General features: G+C 43.0%; 3 protein-coding genes across 11 annotated transcripts; 1 reads left to right on the forward strand and 2 right to left on the reverse strand.

Annotated features, from left to right (window-relative positions):
- Positions 1 to 1330: 1330 nt before the first annotated feature.
- On the forward strand, positions 1331 to 8005 carry LOC115749282 (protein DETOXIFICATION 44, chloroplastic). Its single transcript, XM_030686025.2, has 14 exons — positions 1331 to 1795; positions 1880 to 2001; positions 2353 to 2511; positions 2612 to 2754; positions 3239 to 3374; positions 4437 to 4533; positions 4667 to 4767; positions 5116 to 5279; positions 5713 to 5784; positions 5907 to 6023; positions 6660 to 6755; positions 6838 to 6959; positions 7286 to 7610; positions 7653 to 8005. Exons 1-13 carry the CDS (start codon positions 1521 to 1523, stop codon positions 7347 to 7349), a joined length of 1668 nt encoding a protein of 555 aa, XP_030541885.1. The 5' UTR covers positions 1331 to 1520; the 3' UTR covers positions 7350 to 7610; positions 7653 to 8005.
- An 801-nt stretch (positions 8006 to 8806) lies between these two features.
- On the reverse strand, positions 8807 to 16032 carry LOC115749273. Of its 8 annotated transcripts, none has more exons than XR_007196750.1 (4): positions 15992 to 16032; positions 11245 to 12195; positions 10814 to 10955; positions 8807 to 9122 (listed from the first exon to the last, which is right to left on the reverse strand). XR_007196750.1 is itself a non-coding variant. In XM_048271559.1 (4 exons), the coding sequence occupies exons 2-3, from the start codon at positions 12178 to 12180 to the stop codon at positions 10814 to 10816; spliced, it is 999 nt and encodes a 332-aa protein (XP_048127516.1). In that variant the 5' UTR covers positions 12181 to 12195; positions 15992 to 16032; the 3' UTR covers positions 8807 to 9122. The 8 variants fall into 8 exon arrangements, 3 of the variants coding, with proteins under 3 accessions (XP_048127516.1, XP_048127515.1, XP_048127513.1); XR_007196749.1 differs by having other exon boundaries at positions 8807 to 9142; positions 10812 to 10955; XR_007196746.1 differs by having other exon boundaries at positions 8807 to 9145; positions 10812 to 10955.
- LOC115749274 (macrophage migration inhibitory factor homolog) lies at positions 14855 to 18515 on the reverse strand. 2 transcript variants are annotated; one of them, XM_030686013.2, is made up of 3 exons: positions 18485 to 18515; positions 15624 to 15765; positions 14855 to 15282 (listed from the first exon to the last, which is right to left on the reverse strand). In XM_030686013.2, exons 2-3 carry the CDS (start codon positions 15732 to 15734, stop codon positions 15058 to 15060), a joined length of 336 nt encoding a protein of 111 aa, XP_030541873.1. In that variant the 5' UTR covers positions 15735 to 15765; positions 18485 to 18515; the 3' UTR covers positions 14855 to 15057. The 2 variants fall into 2 exon arrangements, with proteins under 2 accessions (XP_030541873.1, XP_030541874.1); XM_030686014.2 differs by lacking the exon at positions 18485 to 18515 and adding an exon at positions 16986 to 16990.
- Between the last annotated feature and the right edge of the window lie 1155 nt (positions 18516 to 19670).

Below are 19670 nucleotides of genomic sequence, written 5' to 3' on the forward strand. Positions count from 1 at the left end.
GTGGAGGCCCCTGTCGATAGTCGAGCGAGCTGGGGCATTCATGCCCAATCCTTCTCTCATTCTTTCCCCCAAATTATTATTTTTGTATGCAACAACCCAGTCTAACAAGGTGGAGAGTGATCACCGAGGTCATAGGACCCGAACAAAGGAGCATCTCCTGGCATCGAGAATGTCGAAGATGTGCATGAATGAATCGAATTGCGCATCGTGCATGGAGAAAGCATTCCCGATATACATATAAAACTTTGATGTTATCAAGAGAGTGCACCATCGAGATGGGTGGCTACTTGTATGCTAAGGAACAAAATTGTAAGGCTTGATATGAAGCGAGCCGAAGCACATAATTCATCAAGTGAATTAATCTAGGGGTGTCGTTTTTTTTTTCATAACTTCTAACTTAATGATGAGTTAAATCAGGGTCACTATGTTATTATTTCTACCATGCTACTGACAGAGCGTTTGTAACTGTACGCGACCGAATGATTTGATCCCACAAATAAATAGGATTTGATTGAAAAATAAATAGCTTAGAACCACCTTAAAGGCGAGAGAATGGGAAAGTGGCAGTGAGCTTTTCTCTTCTTACATATCCATTTAATTTTGCGTGCATGCCAACACTTCATAGTTTCCCATGTCTACGATATTTATAGAGTTTGTTAGGCTCAGCGCATAATCAAATTGAAGTAAATCGTAAAGCGAAAAAGTAAAAAAATTAAAATACGAGATTTTAGGATTACGTCTAGTAGAGGATTTCATTATAATTAAGACTTAGAATGTCTTGTTACATCACTCAATTATAAAGTGAAAAAGAGTACGTATAACAAGAATCGTTCGTGAGCCCGAGCTCAAACTCAAACCCAAACTACTAATGAAAAATTATGGACTTAAATTATAAAAGTCCTCCGGTGTCCGGGAGAACGTTGTCCCCTTGAGACTCCTGCCGGGGCGACTTTCCTAAACCCTTGTCCGGTGAAGCAAGATTCACGTGCTTTCCTATCGCGGGAAAGTATGACGCACGCCCGAATAGAGTTTTCAAATTTTCAAGCCAAATTCACGTCATATCCTTATCATTTGAGTTGTTTGTCACGTGTGATTTCTGGTCCGGCGGAAGCTAATGAATGAATAATTTGAGATTTTTTCCGACACAAAAGTTAATTTTTTTTTATAAAGGTTGAGATAAATGTAACGCAAGTGTACGGATTTGAAAATTTTGACGGTACTGCTGCTTTCGAATTAAGATAGATTTTTTACGGGAACATTCTGGTACAAACGAACATTGTGGTACAAGAAAGGTCGTACAGTATGTCGAATAGGAATCGGAACCTTCGCATCCAACACGTGCTTCATCGACAGTCCACAAGTTCACAAGCCTCGAAGATATTCTCTCTTTTCCCTCTTCCATGGCTTCCACGGGGAAGATCCGACGTTCATTAACTCAGCTGTCCTGTGACTGCAAGCCGCATTCATTCATGGTGGTTCCGCGTATACGTTGACGCGACACGTTGCGCTTTGCTTCTCCAATGGCGATCGCGCTCTCGCCCCATCGCTTCCTCTCCTCCGTGAGCCACCTCCACTCGAGCCCTTCCTCCTCCGCGCCTCGGAGCCGCTGCAGAGCCCGCTGCTCCGCCCGTTCCAAGGCCGTCCCGGAGTCGTCCGATGTCAAGCGAAGTGCGGCTGCGGTTCGAAGGTCGCCGTCCGAGCCAAGGCCGGCCGAACCTCGTGCGGAGGTTGAGAAGGCCCGAGGCGCAACTCCGAAGCCGCTGAATTGGGTTGATCGTGTTTTCGAAAGTTCGAGGTACGAAGCGTCTGCTCCCGAGTGGTTGGAGTTGAATATTGAGTTACATACGTGATTTTCGAGTGCTTGTTTGGGAGTGTGCAGGGATGGATTTAGGTTCAGCGAAATCGGGTTGGAGATTTTGTCCATTGCTTTACCAGCTGCTCTGGCTTTGGCTGCTGACCCAATTGCGTCTTTGGTGGACAGTGCTTTTGTTGGTCACATAGGTAACTCTTGAACTTAATGAATTGTGCAAAGTCTAGTTTGGATCGTTACTTGCTTGTTTGAAAGTTATTTGGCAGCAGTTCTCACAAAATGCTGGAAAAGATGTTCATGGTTATGATGTAATAATGCTTTGCAATGATAATGTCATCGCTTTCAGGTAGAGATATCAGCTTATGAAAACTGTAAATTGGCTGCCAGTGGTGAAATTTTACTAATTTACTCGGACAAATAAATGGTTGAATGTCACAGCCTCGGTGCTTGTTAGAATGAAGAATCGGCATCGTGTATTGTGAGTGAAACTCATTGACTACTTGAGGATTATTTCTTACTCTTGGTCATTTTTCTCTGTTCAGGATCATCGGAACTGGCAGCAGTTGGAGTGTCAGTTTCTGTGTTCAATCTGGTTTCAAAATTATTTAATGTTCCCTTGCTCAACATTACCACGTCGTTTGTAGCTGAAGAGCAAGCCATGTCAGATAAGAGCAGTGATGATTATCATCGACTCGGTGATGGTAATTTATCTATTCTTATTTATGATACTTTAGGACAGGGTTACTATTGTTGCTCCAGCTATTGTCCTCTAATTTTTCCTGCTTTATTGATTTTATCTAGGTTTTGCCGAGGAGCAACAAACAAAGAAGCTTCTTCCATCACTATCCACTTCATTAGCATTGGCTACTGGCATTGGGATTGCCGAAAGTGTTGCACTTTCAGCTGGCTCAGGTTTCTGGATCAATTTGATGGGCATATCTGTTGTATGTCTGCCTTTTCCAAGTATGAAGTTAATTGATTAGTCCAGTTTCTCCATGCTTAGTCTAGTCTGTCATAGACAAATCATGACAAGAGCTCCACTATGGCCCTCGTTTGTGCTTATTAAAAGTTTATCTTGTTACTTGCAGAAGGCCACAAGAGGCCTGCTTAGACACTTGGCACCTCACTTTATGAGAAAATGATCATCATTTAATTCTCTTATTTTTATCATTTTTCCATGTAATGGCATTTACTGGGGGAGGCGCTCTACAGATATTTACCTCTCTGCCGAGGAGTGTCCTGGACTCATAGGGCATAAATTGAAAATTACGTTAAAATTAGGCACCTCAGTTTTGTTGTAACAGGAAAGGATTGGAGGGCACTTTGTTTGAAACATCTGCATACTATCTGATATAGATTTTTCTTTACAATCTTAGTGACAATTCTGTAATATCTTTTTGGCGTTCACTGAGGTTCTCTCATCTGCAGGATTCGCCAATTAGAATACCAGCTGAACAGTTCTTATATATGAGAGCTTTTGGTGCACCAGCAATTGTAGTAGCACTTGCTGCACAAGGTGCTTTTCGTGGATTTAAGGACACAAAGACACCTCTATATGCGATAGGTATGTACCACAATGAGTTCAGTTGAAAATTAGTGATGGAATATTATGATTTCCTTCACCAATGAATGTGGGAATCTCATTCTTGGAAATAGGATCTTCTAGCTTTAACACTATGAAGAAACAGGATCTCTTTCTAGGATATTATAGTGTAGAACTCTAATTAATCAGATTCATTGTTAAACGAAGATTGGCAGTGAATAATTATGAAGAAGACCGTTAAATAATATAATATTCTAGAACTTTCTCACAAAGAGAGTGATCTTCTCTGTGGAAGTATGTAACTTAATTGATGTCCTAAAGGGAACAAGACAATGTCAAGGTACGTGAGAATCAGTGAACTTACAAAAGGACAAGTAACGTTTTCACAGAACCATCAAGGACTTACAAAGTAGTTTTCCCCTTGGAAAAACTAGATTTTTTGGTAAAATGAAAACATGCAATTTTCTTTTTATGGCGAATTGATGTGATCGAAATTCTCTTTGTCACTTACTATGCTTTTGATTTAAGACTTGACAACTTCAGCTGCTTCTTTCTGTGTCTGTTCTGGCTGCCAGCAGATGCCTCTGGTAAACTAGTATACTGTTGCAATGATGCCTCTTAACTAGCCTTGATGGCTTCGCGTAAATCGTTATGATCCGCAGTAATCTTACATATATGTAAAAATATGAATAAGAACATTGATAATCAAATTTTATCTTAGTAGTGTAAATGTTATATTTTAGGTTCAATCTATATAATATTATGTCCACTTAATAAGTCCAGTTGCAGACAGACAGGCTCATTTCTATTCTATCTTTTAACGGATTCAGCAGCTTTACATGAACTAAACTGAAATTGGCTTGGTTTGCCTAATCGCTACTTTTTATGCTAATTTCTGGTCATTGGCTGATTGGCTTTTGAAACACTATGAGATGCTTGTCCTTAAAGAGATGCCTGAGTTCATAGTCAGATGATGTTGGGAATTGTCACAAAGGAAAACAATTTTCTGTCCACATGATGATATTATGGTTCTTTTCCTGGCATAGTTTTTGACAATATGTTTTTTTTTTTTTTGAACTGCAGTGGCTGGCAACTTACTGAACGCATTTCTGGATCCAATTTTGATATTTCTTTTTGATCTCGGCATTAGTGGTGCCGCAACAGCAACAGTGATTTCTGAGTATGTCAATACTGTGGTAAATTTAACAAAATCATATCTATTTGCAGAGTATTGTGATTTTTTGATACCGTGATTTGCTGCAATTTCTTTGTCCTCTAAATGGTTTTAAATTTGTTTGCCTTCTATATGACAGATATTTGATAGCTTTAATACTGCTATGGAAGCTTAATGATGAAGTATTACTGATCTCTCCAAATTTTGATGGGAGAAAAATCATCCAATATCTGAAATCAGGTATGACTCTTATTAGGGAAACCTGTTTTATTTTAGTTCTATTTTGCACCTTCATCATCTGTTGCATCTATATGGTGAGTAAATTATTGAACCAATTAAGGGCAAATTTAGAATCTAATTTCTCCAGAATTGCCAGAACTTTATGTTGTCCTAATTTCCGTCTGGCAAGTAGCTCTGGAAAGAACCCTAAGTGAGGCACAAAATCAGAAAGTCCACTTATGAATACATTTTTCAGTCCATGACAAGACTAAGGTTCAAAAGGCAGATTGAATTTTTTAGGCCATGATGCGTAACTGCGGCTTGTTGCAAAGCCAGTTTCTTCTAAAGTGAGGCTTCTTGTATCTTCAGGTGGCCTTCTTATTGGCAGAACCTTAGCAGTTCTCATTACTATGACTTTGGCAACATCAATGGCTGCTAGGAGGGGCCCTATACCTATGGCTGGTTATCAGATCTGCACGGAAGTATGGTTGACTGTATCTTTGCTTACTGATGCTCTGGCAATTGCTGGCCAGGTACCTAATCAGCTCTTTCTGTTCTGTAACTTGTCATAGATTAGCTCAGCAAGATCGACGAGCAAACCGTTTTATGAGTTCTCCCTTGTCATGGAGTTGCCTTTCTACTCGTTTGCTGTCTTTGTTAAGCAATTTACAAAGTATTCTATGAAGAAACTGTCAAATAGCCTAAAACCCTGACTTATTTATCCTTTTAGGAATCACTCTGTAGAGCAAGAAATACTCTATATTCTTGCAGTTCAGGTAAAATACCAACATGGAAATTCATATTTGGGATAGATTCACAATTGACTATAATGTCTCTTGCAACTTTCTGATATCGCAAAGGATAATATTGGTGCTTCGTGCACCTCCAGAAGTTTCATCGTTAAGCTAGCGTCTGCACATGACTGCACCTCAGGTTCTCTTTAAATTGCTCGACTTTTTCTCACAGGCTCTTCTTGCCCGTGGTTACTCCCAAGGAGACTATGGGCAAGCACGTGAAGTGGTATACATGGTTCTTCAGGTAATTGTTGCTTCAGCATGTTGTTATGCTAATGTGAAAAAGATCAATTTCTTGATTGTTGTTCCAAGGAAATAGAGAGCACTGTGTTCCCACCTTACTTTGTGCTTTCAACTTTTGAACAGATTGGTGTGGCCACCGGTGTTGCTCTAGCTGTCATTCTTTTTGCTGGGTTTGGAGCCTTTTCAAGATTATTCAGCACGGATTCTGAAGTTCTGGAAATTGCCGGGGCGGGTATTCTGGTAAGAGAGTGCCTATGCTAACGCCTAACGGTCTTTAATTGGACTTTTTTGTTTTCTGGTTCTGGGTAAGAAAATGCCAGAATGCACATGTTCGCCAAAATGCACATGTTCATCATTTTTTTTGGAAGGGTTTGGGAGTAGGAGCAAATGTTTAACTACATGTGAGGTGATTTCATACCCAAACTAAACCAAACTCAAGCAGAAAGCGGTAAGAAGCTGAACATTTCCATTTCTTTTTTAAATGGTTTACGCTATCCGCATCTGCTTCTGAGCGTCTTCTAGATTTTTCTTTTCTCAGCTGGATAACAAATTTTGAAATAGTGACTCTTGGCAAAACCATTAGCTTTCTCCATTGTCTTGGCCGTCATGGATTCGAGTGTTAGAAACAGCTTCCCTTCCATGCATGATAAGTCTGCATTTATACCAATCCTTTCACATCCTGCAGTCTAGGAGCCTTGCACCAGAGCACTCCTTATACTTTAAGAGGATTTTCTCAGACTTCATAATACTTGTTGTCTTCTCAAAAATTTCAAAAAGAGAAGGAAAACGGACGCATGTAATGCAGACTGTCCTTTAGCTGACTTTTCGATATTGTAGACATGATGCTGCTAGGTAGCTCACACTGATATTTTGCAGTTTGTTGCTGGATCTCAACCAATGAACGCTGTGGCATTCGTTATTGATGGGCTCTACTATGGGGTTTCGGATTTCGGATATGCTGCCTATTCCATGGTGACTCTTCGCTCACTCTACATTTATTCAAAACTACAACAGCTTCGAAATTTCTGACGTCCTCCATTGCTGCACTAAATAGGTCTTTGTTGGGATAGTTTCTTCCGCTTTCTTGCTGGCAACAGCTCCCACGTTTGGTCTTGCTGGCGTTTGGACAGGGTTGTTTCTCTTCATGACATTGCGGGTAGTGGCTGGCATTTGGAGGTAAACTGGTTTTGACTAAGCTTTATGGCTCGTCAGTTCTACAAACAAAGTTGAACCTTGAGATTACCCTGACGCGCACACATAAGCACATCTAGAGCATTTTGATTAAGAAGCTAATAAAATGAGCTTTCGTCTAATAGAATATCTCAGAATGTTCATCGTATGTGAAACTGAAAGGATAGGCGACTCCATGAGATGTCCTTGTGATAGATTATGTAGCGATAGTCAATTGGATTTATTAGCGCCGCATTGAGAGCTGGCTACTAGGACTCCAAAATTTATTTGATAGTCATGCCTCTCTCTGACAATTAGTGATATGATTCCAGATTAGGAACAAAAGGTGGACCATGGGAAAGGATTTGGTCTGAGGCAGAACAAGGAAACGACTGATATCAAATCGAGTTTGCACGTGATTGCTTTTCTCGCGTGCTTATAGCAAGCGCCACAAAGGACATATACATAACCGAACAGAGTTCCCGAGAAGCATGATACTTCCACTCGGTAGTAGTTCACTCTTGGCTTTTATCGCCATTAACAGCTAATTGGAGAAATGCCGGCACCAAAACAGAAATCAAGCTACCAGAAATAAACGTTGAGATGGAAGAACCTTAGTTTTGACGGCAGTGGCTGGCCGGCCCTCTTGGCGCCTTGGTCATACGGTTCTCACCAACTGGTTCTCACTGATGCACACAGTCATACAGTTCTCACTGGTTCATCTATATATCATTCCTAAACCACACCAACTGCTGCACATAACATTGATGGCTTCCAAATTGTCAAATCGAAGTGTTTTATTTATCTTCCCCTCTTTTACCATGAGCTCTCTGGATGGCGCATCTGGAGTTCTGCTCGTATCTCCGAAGTTGGTTATTTTTTTCATTCGACGTTGCATTAGTTTTCTGACCGGTAATTGAATCTTTTGCTTGATGTAGTTACCGTCCTCGCGCAATAGACAATGAATGTAATTGTAGTCATCTTGAAGTGATGAAGCCGCATGAGTTGGAACGTCTGATGATATTCATATATTCTTGCATGTTCTACTTTGATTCTGGGTTACTCAAGATTCACCGAAGGGGAGCCATTATATAATCATTTTAAGTATATTGACATGCCTGAAGAGAGGGCAAGAAGGGTAATCTTCTACTTTCAGACCGTGAAGTAGCAGTAATGTTCACTCAACAGATATGCCTCTCTCCTGTTAGCAGACGAAGATTCATGCTTTCGACCTTGTTTGGTTCAGCATTTCAAATAAGCATTGGGACTCCAAAGTCCCTTGGCCAAATGTAAATGTTATTTGATTCATTTTTTGGTTCACTTTGGAAAAACGCAATTACATCTCAAATGCTCTCCAAAGTCCTTTAGCCCAAGGTACGTTGAGTTAAAGGATTTTTGCGAAATGCAACTAATTTTTTTTTTTATTTTAATTTTATCACATTCACTTGCCGCCGCCGCCCACTGCCATCGCCTATTGGCCGCCGGCCGCCGATCGGCGCCACCACCGGTCGCCGGCCGCCGATCGCCGCCGCTGCCTTTTTTTCAAAAAAAAAAAAATTTTACAAAGTTCATTTTTCACCAAACAACATTTACATCAAAGTTGCTTTCTAAATGTATTTTTAAAATACATTTTACCAAACACTACTTACATTTTGAAAAAGACCTTTAGCTCAAAGGTATTTGCATTTTCTCAAAATCCCTTAGCCAAATGTTGAACCACACAGTGCCTTCAATCATCTTACCCAGTCAGTGGGAGCACCGGACGCAAGAATGTGCCCAACAAGCACAAGAAGAATGCTGATAGGATGTGTGCCCAAGGGGAAAGAGTTACTGCAAACACCCTTGCGGTATGAAAATCATCTTCAACCACTTTATCATAATCGGGGAGGGTCATAGTTAATCAATTCCCAGAAGATACAATAGACCCAAACGTCTACCGAAGCGAAATGCGGAAAAAATACGAAGTCATCATCGCATTTCCGATATGGAGGTTGCTGAATCCTCTCCCAAAAACGATTAATTGAATATAGTATCAATCGCATCACCTCCCCATCGATCATCCACCTAGCTTCAAATCCCCTGTAAATTTATTAATGCATCACACTCTTCTGCCACTAAATGGTCGCAAGGGGGTCTTCAAAACCTTTCTCTGCCACCTTTGACACATTAGCAACATCAAGCACTTCTCTCTACTGCGATGTCCAAGAAGAAATCCAAGACAAAAAATTAGGACGAACATGTGTCACAGCATGAATATATGTCATCATAAATGATAATCTTAGAACAGGCAGCCTCATGCCGCTAAATATGCAAAAGCATGAAAATATGCAGTTGGAGTATGTCTCTGAGTGATGTGTGGATTTTCACATCATTTAGACGTGGTAATTATGTGAAAAGCAGAACAAGCTATCTACTCATGAATTGACTACAATGAATTGTTTCTTTAAGGAAGATTTTCATGGGGTAAAGGTCAAGAGCCACAGCTTTGAAGCATACACTGTCTTCCAGATTCAGGAAGGCACTTGGCCAGTTGTAAATAGCATAAATTATAGTCACATACACATATCACAGCGCTTCAGAAAAACTAGTAGGGAATACTAAACCTACTAATTCCCGGAAGTTCTCAACTTCAACCCAAAAAAAAAAGATACTTGCCAGCAGCATTAACTGTTTTCTCGATATTTAGCCATAACCTAATAAATGAGACCTGGAACCGCTCATTAAGGAAGCCAAATTATTGGCATAACTCAGTCACTCACCAGATGCTTAATCAGAAGTCAATGTATGATCATCCCATCCCCAGCATACATCATTACTTTTTTCCCTTAAATTCCAGGTCAGTTCCAGTCCTTAAACCAGCAATTAACATGATAATCTATTTTGTGTTTTGCCCAAGTAAGACCCATAACCAAAGGGGTGATTTCGACTCTACTGCCCAGTACAAAAAAGTTTATAACACAACTTTTATTGAAGAATTAGGATCAACACTTTTATATTTATTGCCAATCACAACAGGTCCGATACCTCCTTAATGGAAAGACATCTGTTACTATACCATGCACAAGCATGTGCACCTAAAGAAGACACCAGAAGAAAAGATGGTCACAAGCCTCACCAGTGATCACGATCAGTAAACCCTAAACTCGCAGGCACAACATTGTGCTAGTGTATACTTCCTTCAACCAAAGTACTCAATACCCAAAAAAGGAGATGCTTAGAGTACTACTCTCGTACACACTGTATTATCCAAATATAAGCTCCCCAAAACTCAATCCACTACTACTCTAGGAGTCAAGTGACATTTCGTTGGAAAAAAGTTAAAAAAAATAAATAAATAAGGCACAAACTCAGAGATTATTGAACTTCAGATTCACAAACGTTAAAACCTCAAGCCATTGCAACCAACATTCTACATACATGAAAAGGTCGAACCTACTGCAGCCAAGTATCCCATTGCACGTTCCATTGACAATCTCCATATGTTTAGCAAGGGCATAGCAGCCCTCATATTGCTTACTCTAGTGAGCTACAAGATGGCATTGGGACAAAAATAATTTTATCACTTCTTTAAGGGAAGTACAAGATCATTCCTCTCCAGTCATCTTCTCTTTTTCTTTTTCTCCTCTTTCGACACCTTGGGAATTATGCAGATGCATAAACTGAATCGAAAGTTAAACGAACACATTACTAAGTTTTCATTTAAACCCAGAGTAGGGTGATGACTTCATGAGAGACGATAGTATCTTAATACAGTTAATGACTTGGGGAGGGTCAATTAAGAACCAACATGTCACATATTCATAGGGGGCAAAAACCAGACAATCAAAACTTATCCAGATACAAGAGAACGGCACTTACCGCTAGCAATTGACAACCCTCTTGATCCCAGCAATTTCCGCCCTCAACTTTGAATTATGTTGCTCCTAACCACGAATGCAACACAAGCTCATACCAAGTTAGCACATAACAGAAAACTGATTCAGATTGACCAACATGAGAAGCCTGAAGAAACATGGAAGTATTCCAGTAACCACAGATCCCAAGATTCTACCTTCGATGATGATAAAAACAAGTGTGAAAAAGGAGATTCACCACGGTAATGTGGAGTGCAATAACCTCTTTAACCACACACTAAACTAGCACCACTACATTTCCTCAAGCAAGAGAAATAGGACTAATGCAATGTACGCGCAATGACTTCATACTAAAACATTTACTTCATCATCCATCATTAACCTTCCTAAACAAAAGCAGAACTTGAGAAGCACCAATGCAGACACAGGGAGCTCACCATCTGAAGGACCTGAGCAGAGCTGTTCTCAACGAGCCTGGCCAAGCTGTCGATCTTCGTCAACATCTTCTCATACATCTCCTCCAACCCAGCAGTGTAGCTACTGGCTTCCGGCCCCATTAGTCTGCCCAATTTCGCGATCGGAAAACCCTCGGCGACCAAATCAATGTCATTCTGGTACTTCGCGGCCTGCCTCATCTCACTCAAGTGCTCAATCAAATCAATCTCGTTCTGGTTCTTCGCAACCTGCCGTATCTCACTCAAGCGCTCTTCCTTACCGTCCTCCTGCATCATCGACGATCCCCTCGAATCGCAGGCCAACCACGGGAACGACGAGTTCGGGCTGAAATTCCCGTAGTGCCCTCGGAACCCGGGCCCGATGTTGACGACGTCGATCGACCTCGGCTCGAAGGTGTCCGCGGCGGTGCGGAACTGGAAGGCGCGGTACTCGTGGGTGTGGATCGCGGAGTCGAGGGGCGGAGTGGAGAAGAGAACGAAGACGCGAGGCGAGAAGCCGTCGGAGGCGTCGATCGGGAAGGAGAGGGAGGGGTCGGAGGAGAGGGAGGCGGCGACGTTGAAGTCGCGCATGGAGGGCTGGAGGCGGGACCGGCGGCGGGAGGAGAACCAGCCGATGAGGCGGTGCTGGGAGTGGTGGAGGAGGGAGGGGAAGAGGAGGCGGCCGAGGGAGTCGAAGAAGGAGAGCGGGCAGCCGGGGCAGAGGAAGGAGGTGACGGTGGCGACGAGGGCGGCGGAGTTGGAAGTGGAGGCGGCGGTGGCGGCGGAGGAGGGGTCGTCGGAGAGGGTGGAGGGGGCGACGGGGGAGATGTGGCCGAAGAGGAGGCCGTCGGCGTCGGCCGGGGAGGAGGAGACGCGCTGGAGGAGGGAGGAGAGAGTGGGGCCGGAGATGGCGATCTTCTGGAGGGGGAGGTCGTCCATGGCCGATCGATTCAGAGAGCTGCGGACACTGTCGGCGTCTGTCCGTCGGATAATGTATGTGCTCTTTCTCAGACTGTCAGCAATAGAAATCGTAATTCAATGTAATTCAAGCTATAAGCTAAATGCAATAATATTACTTATTTTGTTCATATTAAGGTACGAAAAACTTTTAATTAGTATATTTATAATAAATTTATCTTAAATTAATTTTTTAACCATAAAAAATCCTTAATTGATACACTTATGACAAATTTACTTTAAATAATTTTTTCAACCATCAAAAATCTCAAACAGATATATCTATGATAAATTTACTATAAATTAATTATTTTGACCACCACATATGTGACAAATTTTTCATAAGCTAATTATTTTGACCATAAAAAACTCCAAAATTAATACGTATGTGACAAATTTACCATCCATTACTTTCTGTTAAATTGGATTAATACCACGAAAAATTTCAAATTGATACTTATGTGATAAATAGGGGATAAGAAACCTAAACGTATATATCTAACAATTGGCATGTGTCGTGCAAATCAGCAATTTGATAATAAAATTTAACGAAAATTAACGGAGTTTAAATTTATTACACGTACACCAATTTAGAGTAAATTTGTCAAAGATATACCCGTTTAGGATTTTTGATAGTTAAAAAATTAATTTGGGGTAAATTTGTTACAATTGTTTCGGTTTAAGATTTTTTATGGTTAAAAAATTAATTTGATTTCAATCTATCGTAAAGGTGTTAGTTTGAAATTTCTTATAATATTAATCTTTAATTTTTTTTGTTTTTCGAGTTTTCTCATTCGCATCGGACAATAGATTGACTAGCACCGGCCTTTACTCGGCTAGATTATGTTAGACCGCTAGAGGAGCGTAGGCTCGATGGTTGGGACTAGACCCGACCCACATGGAGCCTGAAAGAGATCGATTTTATTACCAACCTGACACGTGCGTAGAACCTTCTAGAAAGGGAGATGAAGGCATGCCCCTTAAATTTGAATTTACGTCAACCTTTAACCTGTAGTTAATTACAACCTTTTAGCATCCATAGCCACACGTCCGAAGCTTCGACGGCCATGGGTTCCGTGAGCTTGAGCTCGAGTGACACCATGCCGGCAAGATGTCGAAGCCCAGGTGGCCATGGCCATAAGCTCGAGATATGCTACCACGGTCCCCGACCTCGTGCTCAAGTGGCCATGGCTATTCCGCGAATTCGAGCTAGCAACTTTGGGCTTAAGCTCGAACTCCATGGATATGGCAGCTTCGACACTCCATATTGAACGTCTAGTGTCCATGCGAGCGTCGAGAGTTCGAAGCTTGGGGGCACCATAGTCATGAGCTTGAGGCTGAGATTGAAACTCGAGCGGCCAAGGCTACCCTAAGCTCCGGGTATGAGGTCGAGCTCCATGGTGAGCGGCCATGAGCCTGGAAAGTCCAGGCCCATGATCAGATCGACCACCATTTCACGGCGAAGCCATCAAACAAAGTCAATCAAATTTTACGACGTTCAGCAGAGCAGAGTCGATGCCTTCTCGCCCGAGCCTCTTTGGATAGCATCGCGCTAACTTCCATCCATTGCTGCATAATCACCAAAGCTCGAAAAATCGGCGAAACCCCAGGTCGAATTCTCGCCCTGGTTCCAACTTTGAATGCAACACAAAACTCAGAGAAGGTTACCCAAAGTTGAGATTTTTTTCGAACTTAAATTCGTGACTAATTTGATTTGAAGTGAAATCTCGCAGATTGGACGAAAAACTTGGAAACAATCATGTGAGAAAGCTAAAGGAAGCTCCTCAAAACCTACCAAAGAACTTAAAACAGAGCAGAGCAGTAGCCATATATCTAAATAGGCTCAAACCAGGCTGTCCTTGCCTGGAAAGTTGTTCTTCTCTACTACCAATTAATCCTAGTTCACAAAACTCTAACCACAGGACAGTTGTAATTGCATCTCGCTGCCATTGTCGCTACCTGCCGCTATGGCCGCCAAGCCACTCGGTCACCTTGCTTCTCCGGTGGCCCTGCCTGCGTTTCTCTTTCTACTCAGGGATGATCTCAAGACATGGTTACCATGGCCTTTGCATCCTCGTTTCTGGGGTTGCAAGACCATGGACACCTTGGCGAGGTCGTAGCGGGTCACGATCAACTTAGGTCGAGAAGCTATGTGGCCCCGCGACCTCGACACTAAGGTCGTCGTTGCTGCCTAGATAGAAAATGGGTGGTGGTGGACAGGTTTGGATCAGGGTTATGATGCTGGAGGTATCTGGTTTTTGAGGTCAGGATTTTCCTTCGACTCTCTTTTCAGGGAAACGTACTTGAGTCGTTCCGATTAAACGTATTACAATCGAATGTGCACATTTGCAATGTTGTAAACGAGTGAAAATCCGGGGCGACGTTCGTTATCTTCATTCGGAAGAACCGCTGCGTCATTTAATCGCGAACGACAGTGAGATTTTCTTTGCGGGGTTCAATCACAAGACCTAGAGATCTTATCTTCCCCGCCAAGCATCATTGCCAATTGCTTGACTAATTAATCTCTTGCGTTTAACTTTCTTGTTTGTCTCGCTAGTTGGTACACGCCTCATATGACTCTCTCCACCAGCTTTTTGGAACCTCTGCTTTCGTAGGATGAATCTTGCTTCGTTGTTTTCTCCTCGTCAGTTTCCACTTTTGGGCAGTGCAAAAGCTAGTCACACTGGACACACAGAAGATCACAAGCTAAACTCCTTTGCACCTCCCAAAAAATAAGTTTATCACTCGAAAATCCCATCGATTAGCTCCGTTTGTTGGAACCCGTGAACAATACAACATAGGAAATCGGAAAGAAGATAACGTCTTGATCATTAATCAGTACAAATATATATATTAAGGTTACAATTTCGGGATGGCTTGCGCCGTGGTGTCGTAGACCTTGAGGAAGAACCTGGCGGGCAGAATCGAGAGCCTCTTGTGGAGGATGTCCCCCAAAGTCGCGATCAGCTTCCTCTTCACTTGTGTGTTGATGCCGCCCATCGCCACTATCTCCGTGTAAGCAGCCGGCTCTTTGTTGCCCCCGAACGATATCGCCAAGGACCCCTTCAGGATGACCATCACAAACTGTGTGTCCAAGAAAAGCATCCAAACTCAGTTTACTGCTCTTTTTGAGCTGTTTTCAATATAACCGTAATTCGTAATCGACTTTACTTCGAACTTAAGAAATATTTACATTCCTTGGAGCCAAAGAAATGAGTGCATGTGGACCAGGCTTGCTTCATTCAGGGAATGCAGTCAGGTTACGAATGATGCAAGTTTCCAACATGTTTCGAATAATTAGGAGCTAATCCAGATTTCGGTCATTCAGATTGGAACCTCCTTCAATCTATAAACCACACTAATTGAACTGATGCGCCCCGAAAAAACAGTGTCGCGCTTATTGATCAGAGAGAGAGAGAGAATACGTTCTCGGGTCTGCCGATGATGGCGGCGACGGCTTTAGTGGCATCGGAGAAGATGGGGTCGAGGTCGAGCCCATCGAGGCAGACGTTGGTCGAGATGTACACGCACGGCATCTGTCCCGACTCTCCACCCCCTCCTCTTCTTCTTCCTCCTCGTCCTCGTCTTCTCTAGAGTGTGAGTATATAGTGGCTTCTGCTTCCAGGAGATGCCGAACAAATTGGCATGGATGAATCGTCACGACCCCATTTTCACAGTTATCATGCAGTAGTTGAAAGCTGAGAACCACACTCACTCGGTGATGATGATGATGATGGTGCTGCGCTTCTGAGAAACGCACTTTCACGCTTCCATTATCTTCTTCTTGGTGGGTTTAGAGAGAGAGAGAGAGAGAGAGAAAGAGAGTGGACACTGGACATGGAGTGCGGGGTCAGCCATTTTAAGCTAATATCCAAGCTCCTTCCCCCACATGCCAGACAGCTCAGTTGCGTCAACTATCTCCAGCTGCATAATCCTCAGTTATATTAAACAAATTGATTTAGCATTTGATCTTGCCCATCAAGTTCAATTCCTCGCTGTAAGAGTAACAAAATCAAGCCTTAAGCTAGACATGGCCCAAGGAACCGTGGGCCCGGAACCGGCCTGTTGACCAGGCCCACGGTTCCAACCCGGAACCGGAACCAGTCCTCAAGGGCCGGTTCCGGTTTCTAAATTCTCGGAACCGGCCCGAAACTGCCGGTTCCGGGCCGGTTCCAACCCGTTAAAAAAAAAAAAGGGAGGAGGCCCGGAGGAAAAGAGCTATTGGGCCTATGAATCGGAACCGGCCACGTCTACCTTAAGCTCCATCTGTTTTGCGAAAAAACGAGTGATATCGAAAATATTTTCCTAAATACGATCGTATGAATCACTTGAAATAATTAGTCAACGAAAAATATTTTCATTACCAACAACAATTTGTATCCAAATATCTACGCAAACGATGGAATTTTTTCTTGTGGTTCCACGAGCAGATTTTTCTAGCAACACGTTGAAATAAAAGTAACATGCCTTCTCAAAAACTTCCCTCCCATCACTTAATCTCTCAATTAACAAAGTAATTGCAGAGATTTGGACACGCCATGATGGAAAAGGGAAAGACAAAGAGGCAGAGGGATTGAATCAAGGCGCAATCTTGGTGAACTTTTTTGTTGTTGCCTGTTAAGTATTTTCATTGGCTTTTGCTTCGCATGCGTGTGTCCATGTGTTTGTCATGCCAGGGTATAATATAATAGAGGTTTGCGGCTGGTCGCATTGAAAAATGTGAGTCTTTATTTGTTTATTTCATGCGGTCTTTACGATTCTCTCAGCTTAAAGTTAGCATTGCCGACAGATGGGAAGATTCTTAAAGTGCCGCAAATGCAACCCCTTGAGCTAAGTAAGTAATTATAGGGATAAGTACAACGTGAGTACCATGACTTGTGTACGGCGTTCACTTGAATGCCATAACTTTCAAAACGTACACTTAAGTGCCATAACTTTCAAAAATCGTTCACTTGAGTGCTACGTCAGAGCAAAATCGTTTACTTGAGTACTGCATCAGCTTTCCGGCGTGCCACGTCAGCCTTCCGGGGAGTCACGTCGGCTTTTCCGGCGTCCACGTCAATATGGCACTCAAGTAAGTGATTTTTGAAAGTTATGGCACTCAAGTGAACGCTTTACAAAAGTTATGGCACTTATAGTGTGCTTTTCCCGTAATTATATGCTGTTTTGAGTATTAATGAATGAACCTATGTTATTAACACTGGTGGATGATGGGAATTGGTTAAAGAAAGTGAACATCATTCCTATATAAAAGGAAAGAAAGAAAGACGCGAACATATAGTTGAATTCATACGAAATAGATGGCGCATTCGAAATGGGATCAAATTGTTCGAAAGATGGAAGAAAAGAGTACACAGAGTGGCCACTACAGGTCACCGCACACTGCTGTCAAACGCTAAGAAGTAGATAGACTTTGGTGGTTGTCGAATCGAAGGCCACCAAAGTTGGTGGGGACTAGAAGTTCTAATTGGCGACGATGTCACTACAGGTGATAATATAGCCACGATTTGTTATCAATTGTATATCCCACAATTGCCATGCAAAAAAAAAAAAAAATCTTTATAGTCAATTTACCGTTGCTAATTTTCTATCTGTAATTTGCAGCTTACCTTGACATGCCCCCATATTGACAACTCCTCCGTCCAATCAAAGCCAAACGTTCACATGAGCCACAGCCCGACAGAGACGTACCTTGCCCTGACATGCATATGCCAATACGAAAGACGAAACGGCAGTTCAATCCTTTGAATTTTCGATTCTGATACTTTTCTCCACACACATCGCTATCTTCAGCTCATGGAACGTCTTGTTGTGAAATGCCATGGCATTTTTAAACCACGTGGTGTTATCCCTAAACGTAGGAAAAAAAAAAATCAGGGAAAGCAAGGACGGACTAACCTTTAGGTGGGTCTCAGTCGAACCAAATTTTGATCGCACCGGATTGAATCGGACAGTAGCAATTGAATTCAACGACAGGTGAAAGTGTAGCCAAGAAGATTTTTCAGCTGCACACATGAGTTGCGGAAGCAAAGATAGAGTCCTACACGGATGTGTAAAAAGTCGATGGGGCCAAATCGGGTCCGCTACGATGGCCTTTTTCGCACCACAACTCTTTGATTGAGCCTTGACTTGCATTATCATACATTGTCAATGATTTATTTTAAAACAGTCTAAAAATTCGAATTTTGATCGATGCGCTATGAGGTGGAAATGACGAATCATCTTGCGTAATGGCTGACCCCATTATGTGTGATCATGTACTTTGAAATACACCGCACACCACAACCACCTCCTTCTCATCCTCACCACTCCACCGCACACCACCGTCGCCTCCTCCTTTGCCGCAACCGCCCGAAGAGCCCTGAAAATAGCCCTTGCTCGCCCCGCTCTGTCTTCGCGGTAGACCCCCCGAAACCGACGCCTACTCCTCCCTCTCCTCTGGTGTTCTTTGCAAGCAGGCCACCCCGATGCCTCACCACCCTCGCCCTTCTCAAGCCACCGTACACCGTCGCGGGACAGCTTAGCAGCCTCCCCGAGCACCCCAAAGCCGAATCTACCCTGTTTCGCTTCTATTTGGTCTTGGTGGCTATTTCGATCCCTTGTGAGCCTCTAGCCGCCTTCCTTGAGTTGTCGAAGATCACCGAGGACCACTTGAGCCGCTACCACCAACCCCACAAAGCCGCAACGCCGTTGGAGCCCCAGAACAGTCCCGAACCGAAGTGTCCTACTCGGTTCCCCTGTTTTCGCCCACTGTTTTGTTCTGCTTCTATTTGTTGCTGCCCAAGCTTCCTCGGATGACCTCAAACCACTACAGCCCTCCATGGTCGAAGTCCAGCCACCCCAGCACCTGTCCGAACACCCTCAACCCCAAGAACAACACCCTCAGCCTCGGCGCACCGCTGCCCTTGTTACGTTCGTGGTGTGCCCTGTTTCGTGCGGGCTGTGGCCTATCCGAGAAGGGGCCTGCCCTATTTTGACTCTGCCCATGTGCTCGGGAGCCTAGGCTGTATGCCGGTTCGACCGGGGCCGTATCCTACCCTTTCCTAGGCCGTGTCCGGGAAAGTTGGTCGAGTGTCCAGGCTCATGTGCTGAGACCGCGGGCCAAGTGTCCGAGAATTGGAGCCCAAGTGTCCAATTTCATTTATAGACACGTCATAGACCAACCGAGATGACACGCTAATCGGCCCCATACTTCGGGGTGAGGTAGGATCAACTTTGTATCTACTCCAAATAAGACTATGTCACCCTCATCCTCATCGCCTTCTTAAAGAACTACTAGCTCCATTAATTATAATATGAAAATGGTAACCACGATGGAGTGAGATATAAATCTCGACGAGTCAACACCTAAGCCCAACTAGGGCGTTGATTCGCTTCGAACCCCTATTAAGTAGTAACATAATTATAGTATAAATTTTTCAGTCACATGCGAGCTTATCTGATAGAAGCCACATATAATATAATACAAAACT

Source organism: Rhodamnia argentea, chromosome 10, assembly GCF_020921035.1.
Source record: "Rhodamnia argentea isolate NSW1041297 chromosome 10, ASM2092103v1, whole genome shotgun sequence".
Classification (NCBI taxonomy): Eukaryota; Viridiplantae; Streptophyta; class Magnoliopsida; order Myrtales; family Myrtaceae; genus Rhodamnia; species Rhodamnia argentea.

Excerpts from the sequence above, each read along its gene's own strand:
- LOC115749273 (XM_048271559.1), bottom strand. The coding sequence starts at position 12,180 with ATGGACGACCTCCCCCTCCAGAAGATCGCCATCTCCGGCCCCACTCTC. Across the intron at positions 10,877-11,244 it reads CTGCTCAGGTCCTTCAGATG|GAGCAACATAATTCAAAGTT; the intron begins GTGAGCTCCCTG and ends ATTCGTGGTTAG.
- LOC115749282 (XM_030686025.2), top strand. The coding sequence starts at position 1,521 with ATGGCGATCGCGCTCTCGCCCCATCGCTTCCTCTCCTCCGTGAGCCAC. Across the intron at positions 4,768-5,115 it reads CATCCAATATCTGAAATCAG|GTGGCCTTCTTATTGGCAGA; the intron begins GTATGACTCTTA and ends TTGTATCTTCAG. Across the intron at positions 5,280-5,712 it reads CTCTGGCAATTGCTGGCCAG|GCTCTTCTTGCCCGTGGTTA; the intron begins GTACCTAATCAG and ends TTTTTCTCACAG.
- LOC115749274 (XM_030686013.2), bottom strand. The coding sequence starts at position 15,734 with ATGCCGTGCGTGTACATCTCGACCAACGTCTGCCTCGATGGGCTCGAC. Across the intron at positions 15,283-15,623 it reads TCATCGGCAGACCCGAGAAC|TTTGTGATGGTCATCCTGAA; the intron begins GTATTCTCTCTC and ends TTGGACACACAG.